Source organism: Muscardinus avellanarius, assembly GCF_963383645.1.
Source record: "Muscardinus avellanarius genome assembly, chromosome: 8".
NCBI classification, from domain to species: domain Eukaryota; kingdom Metazoa; phylum Chordata; class Mammalia; order Rodentia; family Gliridae; genus Muscardinus; species Muscardinus avellanarius.
The window spans coordinates 109,865,663-109,884,004 of NC_137794.1; the positions used below are offsets into that span (position 1 = coordinate 109,865,663).

The following is an 18,342-nucleotide window of genomic DNA, read 5'->3' on the forward strand; positions in this document are numbered from 1 at the left end:
GGGAGGCTGAGGCGAGAGGTTCTTAAGTTCGAGCCCAATCTGGGCAACCAGTGAGATTTTGCCTCAAAATCAAATGGGTTTGGAGTATAGCTAGGTGGTAGACTGTGGGTTGACCCCCACCCACACATAACAGAGAACACCAGTTACCAAGAAGGAACGAGGAGGTGGGGAGCTGGACGCCCGCCCAGCCGCGGCGCCTGCCTGTGTCAGTGCTCACGCAGGACAAGTCAGCTCTGTCTGAACCACAGGAGTTTTAAACAAAGGTTTAAACAGGTTTTCCCTGGGGAGGAGCGTCAGCTCTGGCCTGTGGGCCAAATCTAGCCTGCTATTTGTGCAGCCCCCAGGGTAAGGAGGAGTTTCTCACAAAGGTTCCGTGTCCTATGTAGTTTGATTGGCACATGGTCCTGCTCTCTCATTTACGAGCTTATAGTTGCCTTCAGTACTACAATGGCAAGGTTAAAAGCTGGACAGGGACTGTGTGGTCTGCAAGCCTAAAATATTTACTACCTAGCCCTGTGCAGAAAAAGCTTGCTGATCTGTGACATCAAGCTTGAAAAACAATCCAGCTAAAGGTTCCCAGTTCCACCCTTGACCGGGGAAAAGACTGAGCCATTACAGTGCTGCACTCGGAGCAGCTTTGAGAAAAATCCAAATATTTAATAAATATCAACATCACTAATAAACATTTAACAAATGTCTCCTGACTTTAAAGGTTTGTTTTTTTTTTTCAAAGCCCGAGACCAACCTGATCAAACAGCTGCTTCCCGGTGGTGTTTGGCTGAATGGCGAACTCCAGCTCCGCGTCCATGGTGGTAACGCGCACATTGATCTGGAAAACAGAACATGCTGCCTGAACCCCGTTCCTCTCCCTCGAGACCTCCCGAGCCTTCCAGGGGCGTGAGGCCATGCGCGGTGCAGCAAGAGTGCTGCGCTCCCACATCCACGCTGCCGCGCTGGTCACAGCCGTGCAAACCCCGGCAGGCGCGGGTCAGGGTTCAAACGCCTGGCCGCTCTGCTTTCTAATAAAGCCCATTCACACCTAGGTCTGAGCAGCTTCTCTATAAAATTGCTTTGATAACCGTGAAGGTGTCTTCTATGCATCTTCTCATGACCTCACAACGGCCAAGGGCTGGAGACTGAGTTCCTGGGACACCAGGGGCGTGGCTCACGCCAGGCCAGCCAATGGAGGAGGAGGAAGGGCCAGGTCGAAAAGGATGGGCAACACCAGAAACCACCTCAATACTGAAGAAAGAAACGGAAGCTCACTAAAGACACATCAAAGAGGCTGTCTTGAGGCTAAGTAGGAAGATAGTAGAAACAAGGAAAATTGCTTCTAAAACAATATATGAACAGCAAAACAGTATTTCTGCTATCAATGGAAATCTGAGAAGAAAGCAGCCAGGTGTGGGAGCATATGGTGGTAATTCCAGTACTTGGGAGGCATAAGACAGGAGGATCACAGGTTTGAGGCCAGCTGCAGCAACGTAAGACCCTGCTTCAACATTTAAAAAAAGAAGAAAAAAAAAATAAGAATTCGAAATGCCCACATTCAATCCCCAGTTACAAAGCAAAAAGAGGAAGGCAGAATGGCAGTGGTATTAGCATGGTAAGATCACAGGGGCTTTAAGCCGGGCGTGGTGGCACATGCTTGTAATCCCTGCGCTTGGGAGGCGGAGACAGGAGGATCATGCAGGTTCAAAGCCAGCCGCCCTGGCTTAAGAGACCCTGTTTCCAAATAAAATATAAAATAGGTCTGGAGGTCTGGGAGTGTAGCCCGGAGGTAGAAGGCCCCTGGTTTCCATCCCCAATACTACAGAAAAAAGAAAAAAAAAAAAAAAAGATCACAGGGACTGGGATAGTCCAGTGATGGGAGGGCTATAAAACCTTTTCTAATGTTACCAAAATTGATTTCAGGCAGTTTTCAAATCTCTCCCTGATTTACTAGCATATGAAAAGACTAGAGTTGGCTGCTTTAAGATACTGCCAATGGGAAAATGCCAGCGCACACAACCACAATGCTTAAAGTGAACGAAGCGGTGGTCCCTTCTCACCAGTGGAAGCGCCGCCCTGCAGGGGTGGCCCATCCTGGGTCCTCCTGACACAGGCAGAGCACGGGCCGGGGACACCTGGCCCACCGAGGCCCGAGCGTCCAGGCAGGGCACCGCCGAGGGGCCACTTCCGACTCAGGAGCAGAATGGGTCTTTACGAAACATGTCCCCCAACATTCAGGACTGATGGGGACGGATGGCGTCATATGCCCAGGAGGCTTCAAGGCTCGCTTCATGCCACTGCTGTACACTTCCTAGAGACTGTGGAAAAGCACTCTCCCAAGTCCACATATTAAAAAACTGAAGTATACTAGGAATCAAGATTAGACCGTTTTAAAGTCTTCACGTTTCTTTTATTTCCTGCTGGTGATATTTTGTTTCTAAAATATAGTTTAAAATGACTAAAATGTATAAAGTAGAGCAAGTATCTTTCTCAGTTATATTTTTTTCCTTTGGTGGTACTGGGGTTCCTGGAAACCCTTCTACCTCGGGGCTACACTCCCAGACACCTATATTTTATATTTTTTAAATTTGGAAACAGTGTCTCTTAAGCCAGGGAGGCTGGCTTCGAACCTGTGCTGGCTTCGAACCTGTGCAATCCTCCTGTCTCCGCCTTCCAAGCACGGGGATTACAAGCGTGGCCACCACGCCTGGCTCAGTTATGTTGGGCACATACTAGAGGTGGGAAAAGCCTCAGGGTCAAATATTCTAATAACAAACAGCTTTGGACTACCCGCACAGCACCAACAATGACACGCAGCAGACTCTGGGCAGGGCGGGAAGACGACGCAGGGCCCGCAGCTGCTTTCCTTTCTCCACTAGTTACGAATTTCGAAACTGAACCACCAGGTCAACAGGATCAACTGCCATGACCTGCTTCAGACACTTGGGAAAGACCGGATTCTACGCAAAGGAGTGTTCGGACCAAATCATGATGCTTTGACACTGGAGGGCAGGGAGGTAATGTGTCCGAAAAGCATCCCCGGACAGTTTCCATAAAAAGTAGATAGTAACCATTTGGCAAACCAGATAAAGCACATGAAGAGAAACAAACAGGAACTTAAAAGGTACTATTTTAAGGTTCAGAATCAGGTTCATTTTGACTCAAAGTTCACACAACCCTTCGAAAAAGTAAGCGAGTCTTCTAATGAGTACTTTTCTGAGGTTGGCTGTCATGACCCAGTCCTGTAGAAAGTGAATTTAACTACTGGGCTTACTGAGGTCTGCATACACCTGCCGTCTACACCTTCCGTTCTCCAGCATAGCTAAGCAGCGCGACACAAGCCCTCTTGCCACGTTTCAGTCCCACAGCTCCTTCCACAGAACCCTCTCCACGGCTTAACACCCTGGGAACCATGGCTGGTGGAGGGCCTCAGACGTGGCAAGTCGGCTGACCACACACTGCAGTGACGCTTAGTGGGAGGATGCTGGCCTAGCATGTTTGCTGGGTTTGCGTCCAGCAAAAAGAAAAAAAGTGGGATCAGCAACAGGGAACAAATGGGCTGTCCCTCCACTGCTCAGCCCCCCAAAGAAACAGCCCCGGGGAGCAGGGTGGGATGTGTGCTTTTAACACATGGAACCTCACCAGGATGAGCAATTGAACGCACCAATGTAAAACCAGCACCAGCAGATTTTAGTATATGTATAGATTCATAAATAGTGCCTGTCCACAATCTTTCTGTCAAGGGTGGGAGAGGAGTGTTAATGAAATCCAAGTGGCAGGTGAAAGAATACCTGGTCGATGCCTGGGCTGCTTTAAAGAGAGAGAGAGAGAGAGAGAGAGAGTGTGTGTGTGTGTGTGTGTGTGTGTGTGTGTGTGTGTGTATGAGACTCATCAGTCACGACCCACCAGTGTTTCCTGCTGGGTGCTACTGGGTTCTGCGAGGCCCGAGTGCGCAATCTGCGAGGCCACCATCGTCAGCACTTAGCATTCCCGAGCCCAGGACCAAGCGCTGTGTCCCCAGGCACCGTCCCCTCAGCAACACATTTCTAAATGCTCCAGGGAGCAAGGCAGGGGCACCCCATCCACGTGGGGAACCCAAGCCCTGCTCTAGCGTGCACTGCAGATGCTCTAGGTTTAGAAAGACCATAAGATTACTTTCTGTTTTAAAGAAGCTTTACTAATATTCTGCAATGTAGCATAAACTTTCATCAGTGTAAAATGAGATATTTACCAGGAAAACAGGACCACTTATATACACATTTTAGGGCTTGAAAGAAATCAGGCTTGAGCAGCTGAGGAAACACCTGAACACCAACTCTCCCTTCTATCATCTTGGTGCTAGGTTTCCATGGTGAGCAACCAATGCACACACTCGGGTGCAAGGAGGCTTCTCCAGCACCAGAGCCACAGGAGTAGAGCGGGCGGCGGCGCCGAGGCACACGAGGACGGTCCCACGAAACCCAAGGGGAGGCGCCTGCCCCTCACTGCGGACAGCCTGGCTCAATCCTCCATCAAACCCTCTGTCAAGAGTAAGATGGCAGCTCTGTCACGCTAAGACGCACGTGTGTGCGCGCGCTATGCAGATAATCATTTCAAATCTACCCCCAAAGGGGCAGAATTGATCTCTGGGAGGGGCGTAATAGTGGTGATTAAAGCTCAATTGTGCCAGCCTCAGCAATGAGATCCTGCTTCAAAACACAAAGTAAATAGGGATGGGCTGTAACTCAGAGGCAGAATGCCCCTGGGTTCAATCTCCAGTACTACAAAACAACAAACAAACACAAAAGAGGTTTTCCCCAATGAATATGTGTTATTTTTTATACTGGTTTTATTTAGCAGGAAAAAAATTTTCTTTCTGCCCTAGAAGTAGCTTAACTTAGTAGGTAAGCTATTTTTTATTTCAGTAGTGAAGGTGAGTTTTTAATCTGTTACCAGAGTATCAGTATATGCTATCAGTCTGTTTAAAGAGAACTGCCTAAAAACAATAATAGGAATAAATTTTATTTCTAAAAACAAATGGGCCAGTAAAATTTAGATTTAAGCAAAGCTGTGCATTTTTAAAAAATGAAAAACAACCAGCTTCAAAGGTATTTGCAGCAAGCCACTGTATATACGTGTATGTTCAGACATTTAATACATAAACTTCTCCTTGCCCTAGTTAAGTTATGAGAACCCAATCAATACCGACTCTACCGGCCCTTTGTTTAGTAAATCTTTTAAAAACATTCTGTGTGTCACTCCTACTCTAGGTTGGCAGGGCTCGAACCCAATACAACTATATCCCAATGTTCCACGGGCCTGTCCCCTGCGGCAGGCACCTCCCACGCCCTGGGACTCATTCGGTCTACCCACCCCAGATGAGCAGGAGGGGCGCAGGCACCTGTGGGCACTGTGAATGAGCAGGGCAGTGAGACCTCCCCGTCCCAGAGGCCTCACCAGTGAACAGGGATGGGTGGGTCGCCATGGCTACCATACGCCACAGCAGTTCCTGAAAGGGGAACAGATGAAGCACCCTGCATCCAGCCCTCAAACGCCCACATCCAGGACAGCCAGCCAATCCCTGACCCCCCCAAAACTGGTAAAGTGAAACAGCTGGAAACATCTGCCCATGTGGAGCTCCCAGCCTGTGTGTCTACGGCTCTTAAAAACCATCTCACCAACCCCATACAGCAGGAAAGGGATATGTGGGGCTGGAGCCAGGCTTTGCTGGCACAAGAGCCTGCGGTAGCCACACTTCTTTCTTTATTTAGCTGGAAAGCTTCTGCATGTCTTCGCTACAGTGATGCTAACTCAAGTCCCAGGACAGCCTGGTCCAGGCTGCGAAACGTCCTGTCCAAGGGGCTTCCTGTCCAAGGGGCTTCCCAAGAGCGTGCCAAGGAACAGCATTCCTCAGAACACACTTTGGAAAACGTGGTATTGGAGTCTTTCCAGTTTAATTATGCAAATGGTACCTAGAATCTAAGATTCTGAAGGAAGGAAAGAGAATGGGAGGAGGGAGGGAGGAGAGGACTGAGTTGAGGATGAAACCTTGTACCCCACTTCTAGCCCATGCACAGTTGCTGGGTTTGGGGCTACGTTGAGTCATCTCCCAGTTCTTTCCCATATTTTGTAAATAAATCTGGTTAAGCACGCTTTCCTTTGGGAAGAGTCATTTTCTCCTGGATGTTTTAAAGTTTTAAGACTTTAAAACTTAAAGACCTCTTCTACACTCACACTTTATATAGAATAAATACACTTTCTACTAAAAGCTCGGTCAGGAGGGGCAGGTCCATGACTGATTCCTCCACCAACTTCCAAGTGTGCAGTGATTTTCTTATATACACAAGAATCAGGAAAAGCACTTAGAACACAAAGGGAAATTCAACTGGTAGGTGTGTCTGAGTCTCAGGCAGGGGTTCAGTGATAACAGATTAATTAATCTCCACATGATCATACCTGCGCTCACTCAGGAACAGCCGAGTGGACTACCCGGCTGGCCCACGATCACGCCAGGGCCGGGGCCGGGCCCTCGGTCACTCAGTTAAAATGCCAGCGTTGTTTTCCCACCCTCCTGCCCTCTTCCAAAGGTGCCACTTCAGCAACTTGTAACAGCTTTCAAATATTTGGATAAGACCTTCCGAACGAATGCACAGAAAGGCCCCAATGGGAGTGGATGCAGTGAGGTTAGTGCCAGGGAAAAGCGCTCAGGGCGGAGGAACCACAAACGCTTCTTCAGATGCCCTGGGGTTTTTTGTTTTTAGATCTTTGCTCATGTAACTGAATAGTACAGAGAAAACACTGGATTCGTTTTCATGTGGCCGTTAGTACTTTCTTAGAGTACATTCACAGAACGATGCAGCCAGTGCTCTTGAGCTGCAGAACATTTCGCCACGCCCACCTGCAGGCAATCGCAGCGCTACTCTCAGACTCCGAGAACTTGCCTCCTCTGGACAATTCACATGAGTGGAATCTTACAACGACCTTGTCACCTGACATCGCATCCGTGTCGGGGCATCTGTCGGTACTTTATTCCTCTCTCTGCCCACAGCATCCGCCCTGTGGACGTGTCCCCCTTGCCTGCCATTCGCAGGCGGACGGACTCCGGGCTGAGCATTTTAGTAACTCGCTCCCTGCTGCTTTTGTGGTGGCAAAAGGAAACAGCCAAAAATACTGTCATTCAAGCTACAGTATCTGTGGTCAATTTAAGAAGAATAAAAAACATCTTTAGGAGGAAACACTGATAGAAATGGGTTAGTTTTTAAAAATTGATTTTTACATTTAAATTTACTGTTTGCTAGTTCTAAATGAAAATATGCTACATTCTTGGGAAGACAGGACCAGAGGCCAAACACACTGTGGAGACCACGGCAGCATGACACTGGGGACCCCTCCTCCCCGCAGTTAATGCCAGCCCCTGCCACTCCGCCCTGTGACCTGAGCGACGGCGCCCCCTTCTCTGGTGCAAGGCTGCCCCACCAGGACCAGGCTGGGACGCCGACCCTTTGCGGCCCCCCCTCACAAATCCTGCATCTCCCTGGAAGGTGGCTAGATTCAGGCTGTGTTACTTTTAACTCAGGGTCCTCTCAGAGGCAACACTCAACTTCATTAACCAGAAATGCTAACTGGATGCTCCCTTCAAATCTTAGACCTTCCGGATTAGCACGCCCCTCCCCCAAGCCCTGCTCCTGCCAGAAGGAAAAGGGCATTATTAGACATGTTTATAAAGTCCTCTGTGAGGACGCGGCCTGGGCCACATCCCGTCAGAAGTGTGGCCTGCGACAGTCACCAGCCACAGTGCTGCTCGTGGAGACTGGGGCTCAAACTGGAACATTCAAAAGAACCAGCAATTGGGAGGTTGAGACAGGAGGGTCACGGGTTCAAGGCCAGCCTCAGCAACTTACTAAGACCCTATAGTGAGATGCTTATCAACCTAACAAGATCTTGTTTCAAAATAAAAATAAAATAGGGCTAGAGGTATAGGGGTATAGCTCAGAGGTAAAATGTCCCTGGGTTCAAAACCCAGGATCACAATAAGTAATAAAAAAAAAGGGGGGCTGGGGTGTAGCTTGCACGTAGAGTGACCCTGGGTTCAATCCCCAACACTACAAAAAAGTAAATAAAAAATATAAGATAAAAGCAAAAGAATCAGTTGGAGAGCTTATTAAAACTTTCCTGGGCCCTGGCCGGAGCAGCAGTTGACAGCTATAAATTTACACCTCCCAGGCTCAGGGTGAGGCGAGTGAAGAGCCCTGTGAAGAGCCCTGCTCAAGGAAAAGCCACTCTCCATTTATCAAGAGGTGCACTGGCACCACCACCTATGACCTGCTGTTGAGGAGGTAGAAAGGAAGTAGGCAGATAGGGAAGAGGCCTCAGTAGAAAAACTTAATTTCCTGAGGGGCCACGAATACTAATTAACTCCCAAGGCTCCTAAAAGAGACCAGCTCTTCCAAGGTTCAGAGATAAGAATGACCAAAGCTTCACAAAACCATCTCTTTACTAATCAACAAACCCCGGAGACATCACTGGAGCAAGTCTGACACCCCTACTGAAAGGAGACCCTCAAAGGACATGCAAATACCCTATGCAGATCTTAAGAACTGCCTTCAAGACTCCAACCAACAGAGGACATGCAGATATATATAAACCCCTAGACCAGCCACCAGGACGGTTACCCACTCTGGGAACCCCTCCCTGTTGGGAGCTTGTCTGTCTGTCTGTCTGTCTGTCTGTCTGTCTCTCTCTCTCTCTCTGTCTGTCTCTCTCTCTCTCTCGCAGGTCGCGTTAGCTTTGAGAGAAGGTGGGGTGCAATTGAAGGCACTTGGCCCGGGCTACACTCGGGTAGTGACCTGAAGGCCTCCACTGGACATCAAGGCCAACCAGGACCCCTAGGGGTGACCTGCACTTCTTTTCTGGCACATCGTGTGGACTTTGGGAGAAAGCAGCTTGTAACTGAAGGCACTTGACCCGGGCTACACTCAGGTAGTGACCTGAAGACAGCTGCTGGACACCAGAGCCCCGATAGCCCTTAGGGGTGTTTGGCCACTTTTTCCTATTCCCTGTTGCTTCCAATAAACCTTTTACTCCCCTTCCTGCAGTCTGCGGGTGTCATTCTTCGCTCACCACAGACAAGAATCTGGTAAGGAAACGCCGAGTTTCTTCTCAAGAAACCCTGTTTCACTGTGTGACTACTGTCCTGTACCTCCACCCACCAGCACTGGAGTTTTGAATCTTTAGTGAAACCCACATTGGGTGGCTTACCTTGTAGAACCCTCTGAATCCTGACCTCCTCCTTCTTATCCTTGAGAAAGGTAAAAACCACCATCTCTATAAACAACGTGGCCCGTCACAGCACTTGTGGCTTTTTCCTACAGATGTTGGGCTAACAAATAACCAACCTCTGTAAAACATTACCAGTAACTTAGCAAACCTCAACCAGCCAGGTGCAGAAAGGCAGGTGCGGGCAGAAGCCCCAAAGGCAGGCGGAGGGTCAGTGGGGTGTTGTGCATTTTTTATTAGTATTGTTTTTTATACTTTTATTGGTGCATTATAGTCTCAAATCATAACGTAGTTTATAGTGGGTATTTTGGGGGGTTTTTTGTTTTTTTTTTTTTTTTTTTTTTGGTGGTACTGGGGTTCCTGGAAACCCTTCTACCTCCGGGCTACACCTCAGACCTATTTTATATTTTTATTTGGAAACAGGGTCTCTTAAGCCAGTGAGGCTGGCTTCCACCCTGCGCGATCCTCCTGTGTTGGAGATTACAAGCGTGCGCCACCACGCCCGGCTATAGTGGGTATTTTTTAAAGCTCTTCTCCACCCACCCACCAACCCTTCCAAGGGTGTCACAGTAATAGCTAATTCTTAAAAGATAACTTTGTTTCCATCTATTATACCAAGTGAACCATCTTCCTTGCACATTCAGTGCTATTCCCTGTAACAATTGTTTATATATAAATGACTAAATTACAAAAAGTAGTTGCCACCCAAACCCCAAATGACCATGTTTTACATTGTTACAGTTTTTAGCAAGCAGCAGAGTTGGAAGTATCCAATTTTGACTCCAGGAAGGCAGTAAAACCTTCTTGTTGTACATCATTCCAACCAAAATAAGAACCAGAATGCTGACCAAATTCTGGAACCAAAATTCCAGAACACTATTGTACAGAGAGAGGATGAGTAACACAAAAATGTAGTCCTTAGAGTATGGCCTTTCAGCTGGGCGTGGTGGCACACACCTGTAATCTCTGTACTTGGGTGCCTGAGACAGAGGACTGCAGGTTCAGGACCAGCCTCAGCAATTTAGTGAAACTTTCAGCAACCCAGAAAGACCCTGTTTCAGACAAAACATTGGCGGCAGGATTGCGGTTTGCAGACAGCCTCAGCTACTTGGCGAGGCCCTTCACAACTCAGTGAGACCCTGTTTCAAAAACTAAAAAGATGCCTCCAGGCATGGTGGCACACGCTTGTAATCCCCTTGGATTACACTTGGGAGGCAGAGACAGGAGGATCTCGCTGGCTTAAGGGACCCTGTTTCCAAAAATAAAAAAGTATAAAATAGGTCTGGGAGTGTAGCCCGGAGGTAGAAGGGCTTCCAGGAACCCCAGTACCACCAAAACAAACAAACAAAAAAAACCCTAAAACTAAAAAGATTAAAAAATAGGGCTGGGGTGTAGCTCGGAAGTAGAATGTCCCTGGGTTCCATCCCCAGTACTACGCAGAACACACACACACACACACACACACACCCTTTCATTAAATGGAGTAAAGTTCATACACATATCAGTTACAGCACTAACCTGATACTGGGTGTGGCAGAGGCACCTCACCACTTTCAGCTGAGAGTCAGCATCGATGGCTCTTCCCTGAATGTCCCACCCACTGCAGCCAGCGAGCGGCCCAGGGCAAGCTGGGCCAGGAGAAACTGCAGGGATGGACACTGCAGCTCTAGCTCTAGTCCTGCTTTGCAGTGGTGTGGAGAAGGTGGGAAATCCCAGAAGCAATTTTTTTTTTTTTTTTTTTTTTTTTGGTTGCAGTACTGGTGATGGAGCCCAGGGGCATTCTACCCCGGAGTGGCACCCCCCAGCCCTATTGTTGATTCTTTATTTTGAAACAGGGTCTCACTAAGTTGCAGCCGACCTCAAACTGTGATCCTCAGGTCTCAGGCGCCCAAATGCTGGGAATATAAGCACGGCCACGCCCAGTTAAGATGAGCACTCTTGAAATAGCCCAGGGCCAAATCAGCTGCCTGGGCCAGAGGGTCACACTGCAGTTGTTTTCTACCAAGCTTTGGGTAGCTCTCAGTTACAACTGATCAGTTCATCCACCTCCTCCTCAAGGTCAAAGATGAGCAGGAGACTGAAGGGAGAGGCTCCATCAATGCTCAGGAAACCTGTGGACTGCTGGCGGGCCAGCCTTGACTTAATTACACACAACAAAAGCCTCAGGAGGGGAAGAACTGGGGTGGCAAGTGGGGAAGGGCAAAAGGAGTGCTGTGTGCATGTGTGCCTCCACCATCTTGTACTCCATAAAGATGGATGATTACAATAAAAAAAAAAAACCCCGCAGGCAAATCAGCAAGCTCCCTGTGTCTTCTCTGTCACACAACAAACCAACAAAGACACAGGCAGGAGAGATCCCGTTCTCCTATTCTGACAGAAATCCCCATAGAACTATGCAATACTAGGCCACACAGTAATCTTGTTGCCTGTGTAATGAGAATTATAAAACCATCGGATGTCAGAGCTGACGAGAGGCCACTTCTGCCGACTCTGCCAACCACTCTGGGGCCCCCTCCGGAGGTCAGAGCGCGGCCCAAGTTCTGTTGCCGCCCCTTTAACTTTCCTAGGGGCCGTGCCCAGGATAGGAGGCCACTGAGAAATGGAGTTGGTGGCAGTGTCACAGCACAGGCCCGTGTTAGTGGCCCTGGGACCTCCTGGTGTGCCCGGCAAACTTCAGACCTCAGCTGCAGACACCATCCTGTGAGGGTGGCCGTCTCCCAGCAAGAGAACTCAAGTTCAGCTGCACTGGGCCCTGCTGCAAGCAGACGGGATGACTACTTTCCTGGTCGGTACTGTGGCTCCAGAAACTAACTAAGTGAACCCCCACCACGCAGCGCCCTCTGCGCTCAGCCTGGTGCTGCCTGCACCTCGCAGGAGGCGTGAAGGAGCTCTCTGGCTGGCCTGTGCCCAGGGGCTGATCACTAAGAAAAAGCCAGGCGGAACCTCAGAGGTCAAAGCAGCCAACTTCACGCCACTGAAAACAGAGCTCTGAGCCTCCTGTTCCTTTGAGCACAGTCCTCCCTAAGCTCTAGGAAACGCGAACGAAACTTTAACTTGAGTAAAAAGAGACTTAGACTAGTCACCGCCTCCATTTTTAACTGCAAGCCAAGTCTGGCAAAAAAAAAAGGGGGGGGGGTGATGGTGGTATCAAATCCTGTGCCCAATTTCTAAAAAAATGCTTTTTAAATGGTGCGTTTCTCATAGTCACATCTACATCTAATTGTCTACTAGAGGCTTATAGTTTCATTCTGGAAATCTGCGTACCTGGCTATGACAGCTTTGTTTGTTTATTTGTTTGTTTACTGGTGGTACTGGGGGTGGAACCCAGAGGCTTTCTACCTCTGAGCTATACTCCCAGACCTATTTTATACTTTATTTGGAAACAGGGTCTCACTAAGTTGCTGAGAGCCTCACTAAGTACCTGAGGCTGGCTTCGAACCTGTGTGATCCTCCTGTTTCAGCCTCCCAAGCGCGGGGATTACAGGCGTGCGCCACCACACCAGGCTGACAGCTTTGTTTAAAGCACAAAATCCACACACTGTTGTCCGCAGCACATGCAGCCAGCGTGCGAGCCCGTGTCCAGGGGCCTGGGGTAGATGTGCCCCTGGCCCCGCGACCCTCCTGACAGTGCGGGCAGGCACCAGTCTCATTTGACAGAAAGACCAGGAGCACTGTAACAAACTTTGGGGGGTAACTTTAGTTATGAGGACCAACCCTACACCCCTCTCATTTCCTTTTCTAAACTGTTCAGGACTGGGTCACCATCATCATTAGGCTAAACTCAAATGTAAATGAATTCTGCGGTATTCTACCTCTCGGCTAGACCTCCAGGCTTTTTTTGTTTTTATTTTGAAGCAGGGCCTAAGTTGCGGGGGGTCTCACTCAAACCTGTGACCCTGCTGTCTCAACCTCCCACGTGTGTGCCACCAGGCAGGCTAAATGCTAAATTTTTTTTTTTTTTGGCAGTACTGGGGTTCCAGGAAACCCTTTTACCTCCAGGTTACACTCCCAGACCTATTTTTATATTTTTTAATTTGGAAACAGGGTCTCTTAAGCCAGGGAAGCTGGCTTCGAACGGCTAGACCTCCAGGCTTTTTTTGTTTTTATTTTGAAGCAGGGCCTAAGTTGCGGGGGGGTCTCACTCAAACCTGTGACCCTGCTGTCTCAACCTCCCACGTGTGTGCCACCAGGCAGGCTAAATGCTAAATTTTTTTTTTTTTTTGGCAGTACTGGGGTTCCAGGAAACCCTTTTACCTCCAGGTTACACTCCCAGACCTATTTTTATATTTTTTAATTTGGAAACAGGGTCTCTTAAGCCAGGGAAGCTGGCTTCGAACCTGTGCAGTCCTCCTGTCTCCGCCTCCCAAGAGCGGGGATTACAAGTGTGCGCCACCACGCCTGGCCCTAAATGCTAAATTCTTTTTTTTTTTTTTTTTTGGTGGTACTGGAGGTGGAACCCAGAGGCTTTCTACCTCCAGGCTATACTCCCAGACCTTTTTTTATATTTTATTTGGAAACAGGGTCTCACTAAGTTGCTGAGAGCCTCACTAAGTAGCTGAGGCTGGCTTCGAACCCGTGCAATCCTCCTGTCTCAGCCTCCCAAGTGCGGGGATTACAAGCATATGCCACCATGCCCGGCTCTAAATGCTAAAATCTTAATACAGAGCAGACACCACCCGGGCAGAGCAGCAACACAGAAGCTGGGTCTGAAATTTCCTAATAACTTTTCTGTTGCAGGTATTACAATGTTATCATTTTGTTACATGAATGTATATGCTTTAAGTAAAACAAACACTACCATCTGAATGGGCATTATGTGCGGTAAGGGTATCCTAGTCCATGACCTCTTTGTTTTTTGGAGAGGGGTCCTGCTGAGTTGTTCTGCAGGCCTCACACTCGCAATCCTCCTGCCTCAGCCTCCGGGGTAGCTGGGATTACAGGCGTGCAGCACCACACCCGGCCTGACAACCTTTTTAGTGGTCCAGGAAAGTCACGCCAAAAAGGTTTAGCAACTTCCTCAACTCCTGGTAATAAAAAACATTGGTACCTGTGGTACTCTTTTGTTAAACCTTAGGTTACATATTCATATATATGCCAATGGTTTTATGCTTCTGAGTTAAAGAGTTTGTATTTCTAAATACCAGGATGAAAATTGTTGGAATTCTATGCATATAAAAAGGAAGCACCCAGATCAATTAATATGTACCCCATAACATGTAATGAAACCGCAAGTCCTTCTAAATAACGCCTTTTTGTCTCTTCCAGTGAGCCACTTCCTGTCCCCAGGCCCACTTCCTGTCAGCCCAAGGCTGCTTAACAAACAGAAGAAGCAGACAAACCAGTCCTGTTTGTGCTCATTAAGATCACAGAAAATCACGACCTTAGAACCAGAAGGGAACTTTCTGAGCATTCACATGAGAAAGAGGGTCAGTTCCCTCCGCTTCAGAACCTGGCTGGGAACGGCCTGTGCCGGGCCCTCCTGGCTTCTGAGGCCTGGGTGCTGCTGCAGGGGCAGAGAAACTGAGCTGAGGCCAGGAGCCACGTGCAGTGCTGCACGCGGGGCACTTTCAGATCTGCTAACAGCCTGTGAAAATTCTGCTCAGAAACTACTACCTGATAACTGTCAAGATCTGTTTGCGAGTGTGTTAAGTAGAGACCCACTTCTTCCAAAACAGAGGTGACATCAATTGTGTGTACAAATTCAATATGGAAATTCAGCTGGAATTCCTAGGAACGCTTTGCAAAGGAGAAGGGAAGGAAATAAAGGATGTTGCATTCTGCAAAATAAATTACTCTTTAAAGAAACTCATGTAAGCCAGGGGTGGCTGCACAGGCCTACAATCCCAGGGCTTGGGAGGTTGAAACAGGAAGATCACAGGTACAAGGCCAGCCTCAGACACTTAAGACTCTGTTTCAAAATTTTAAAAATAAAATAAAATAAAACAGGGCTGGGGGTTTAGCTTGGAGAAAGAATGTTCCTGGGTTCAATCCACAATACCCCCACAAATACACGCACATACCCAAAGACAGAAACAAGTAATCTGCATCCTTCTCTTCCCCAACCCCCAAGGTAGGCAAAATAATTCTCATTCAAGGTGGTTCTCCCTTTCATAAACTTGGGGAGCTGTGATTCTGTAACATGTGAGTCCCTTTTACTAGGTGGGTTGAACATACTTTAGCTCACTGAACTGTGTAATGGCACAAACACAAACTCAGGGTCCCATAAAAGACAAAGGACATGACCAAGAGGGCTGTCACGTGCTACAATGACTTTTAATTCTAGGCTCATAAACTGTAGGAAACTAAATACCTACGGGCTAAAATAAATTCACTGTCCACCTGGCAGGGACTATTTTCTTTGTAAATGTAGAAGCCCTGAAGAGCTTTGCTTTTCAACCTGGTGAGGTGCAGGGAGCCTGGGAAACAATAAAGATGTCGAAACAACAGAATTCCCTCGCTAGCTTGTAGTTTTAGGGCAGGGCATATAAAAGAAGCCATTTTAACCCTAGTGCTGCTTCTGAGCTCAATCTCTGCCCCTAGTTAGGATCACATGAGCAGAAGGCTCTTCGGTCTTAAAGAATACTTCTTCTAAGAGAAGTTTGGGCAAAATGGGAACTTGCCCAGAGAGTCTTTTCTTTTGCCATCTATCAAATATAATTTGAGAGTAAGCTTTACTTTACAAAACTCCACACTAAAAGCTGGGCCCACGTTGTAGGCACACCTGTAATCAATCCCAGGACTTGGCAGGCTGAGGCAGGAGGATGGTAGGTTCGAGGCTAGTGTGTGGTCATTTAGCAAGATACCATTTTCAAATAAAAGATAAAAGCTGGGCGTGCTGGCACCCGCTTGCTTGTAATCCCAGCATTCGGGAGGCTGAGACAGGAGGATCTCTGTTCATGGCCGGCCTCAGCTACTTAGCGAGGCCCTTTGCAACTCAGTGAGACCCTGTTTCAAAATAAAGAATAAAAAATAGGGCTGGGGTTTGTAGCTTGGAGGTAGAATGCCCCTGGGTTCCATCCCCAGTACCACAAAATAAATAAATAAATACATAAATAAATAATAAAAAGGGCTGGGGAGAGTGGCTTAAAAGTAGGCTGTCCCTGGGTGCAATCCCAGGACCACAAAGGGAGGGCGGAGAAACTTCAGTTCATACTTTGTCCCACACTGGGATTACGGCTATGTACATAATTACCTGACTGTGAGCCAGAAGAGGACATGATGGGCCCTCACAAGCCCGACCCCTGCTCCCGGCTGCCTAGACCCTCCCTCCCCACTGGCTCCGGCCCACAGGACCAGGGCACAGACTGCACACGGCCTCTTAAAACAGCTCCATGACGTCCCAATTGGCACAGGCCAGGGATTCAATTATGTCATTTCCAATTATGAATCTGAGAAAGTCGCTATGGCAACAATGTCCTGTTCCCAGGTACGTTATGTCACCTCCCTCCTGCCCCGGCCCCCCATCTTGGGAATGTGAGTTAGAGCGGAAGAGCTGGGAATCCATAGTCCCATGGATTTCCGCGTCAGCTGCAATTTTGACCAGAGACCTCCTTTCCAGCCTGTGAGCGCGGGGCGAGGCACTGGGTGGGGCTAGATCAGCCTCTCACTGATCCAGAATGCCAGGTCTCCCAGGACACCACCACTTCAGGAAGGGGTGGAGAGGCCCTCCCTGGACCCCAGCTGCCCGGCTGGGGGGGTGGGGGGGCTCCTGGAGGCAGGCCCCGCCTCCCTCGGGCTGGCTCCTCCCCTTGAAGAGGCAGCATTTTTCAGGTCAGAAGAGCATCTCCCTCTTTCTACCCCTGTACTGTCTTCTAGGAAGCAAACTCTCCATTTCAGGAAGTTTGGAACGTCCACAGCAGAGAACCAGTGCTCCAAGGGCCGAGGGACGCATCTTTCAGCTTCAACACCGCCGGCTCCACCATTCTTCTCCCAGCTACTCTTTCTACAGCTTAAAATGTATGTTTGTGTGCCTGTTAAAGGCCATCAGGCCTCATTTCACCTGTAAAAACTTCAACATGGAGCACTACAGGACCTTGAAATGTATGCAAAACCACAATACCTCTATCATACCCGACAATTCCAAACGTCTTCCTTAAGATTTAAAACTCAAGCCAAGCGGGGCGCGGTGGCGCACGCTTGTCATCCCAGCATTTGGGAGGCTGAGACAGGAGGATGGTGGTTCGCGGACAGCCTCAGCTACGTAGTGAGGCCCTTTGCAACTCAGTGAGACCCTGTTTTGAAATAAAGAATACAGAAAAGGGCTGCAGGTGTAGCTCAGAGGTAGAATGCCCCTGGGTTCCATCCCCAGTACAGCAAAATACAACAAAAAGCTCAAGCCAATATTCACTCCCCCGCATCATTCAAAAATATCTTTCTACAGCTGATGAGCTCGAAGCCTATACTGCACGCGGTAGCCTCGTCTCCACACTATTTCCACATCGCCCTGTCCAGCCAGGTTCTAAGACACCAAGTTCCCCCCATGCTACCTCCTCTGAGGTACACTAAGGAGTCTCACCCAACCAGCACCGTATTAGGCAAGCAGATACTCCGGCACCCAGATGCAACGCCCTTCCTTACGTAACTGAGGGGATGGAGCACCCTAGAGAAAGAACCCACGCTAACACACGTGACGAGGCTCCCCAAGATGGAGCCCGACCTGACAGGTGCCAACGAGCAGCCTGCTTCGGTCTCCTCTTCAGAACATCAGGAGCACGGCTGGATCTCCTTCCGAGACACGAAAACCTACAGACACAGCAACAGAGCGAGAGGAAAAGGCGTCCCTAGAGCGCGGCTCCCAAGGAACGATGGAAGAATCTAGAAGGCCTGGCGGGTGATAAACTTGTTTTCACCATGGAGAACGATCACTAGGGTTAGGTGTTCAAAACAAGACTGATTTTACCAAAAACTAAAAAAGAAAATCACATTCTGCCCACTCACGACACATTTGCCCGATGATTTTAACACTTTGTTGGGCAAAGAGTTAGTTACAAAAATAAAAATAACCACCAGTGGGGCATGGCGGAGCGCGCCAGTCATCCTAGTACTTGGGAGGCAGAGGTTTGAGGCGAGCGCACAATAATTTAATGGGATCCTGTT

At 48.6% G+C, this 18,342-nt stretch overlaps 1 protein-coding gene across 1 annotated transcript in view; it reads right to left on the reverse strand.

Moving 5' to 3' along the window:
• The window catches only part of EZR (ezrin), a gene marked incomplete at both ends in the record, with an annotated part of 30,129 nt that extends 20,837 nt beyond the window's left edge, over positions 1 to 9,292 (reverse strand). Inside the window, 4 exons of the mRNA XM_080700155.1 lie at positions 746 to 829; positions 2,052 to 2,175; positions 5,428 to 5,479; positions 9,229 to 9,292. Of these exons, the coding sequence (XP_080556281.1) occupies positions 746 to 829; positions 2,052 to 2,175; positions 5,428 to 5,479; positions 9,229 to 9,292 (324 nt within the window). The remainder of the gene's footprint in view (positions 1 to 745; positions 830 to 2,051; positions 2,176 to 5,427; positions 5,480 to 9,228) is intronic.
• Between the last annotated feature and the right edge of the window lie 9,050 nt (positions 9,293 to 18,342).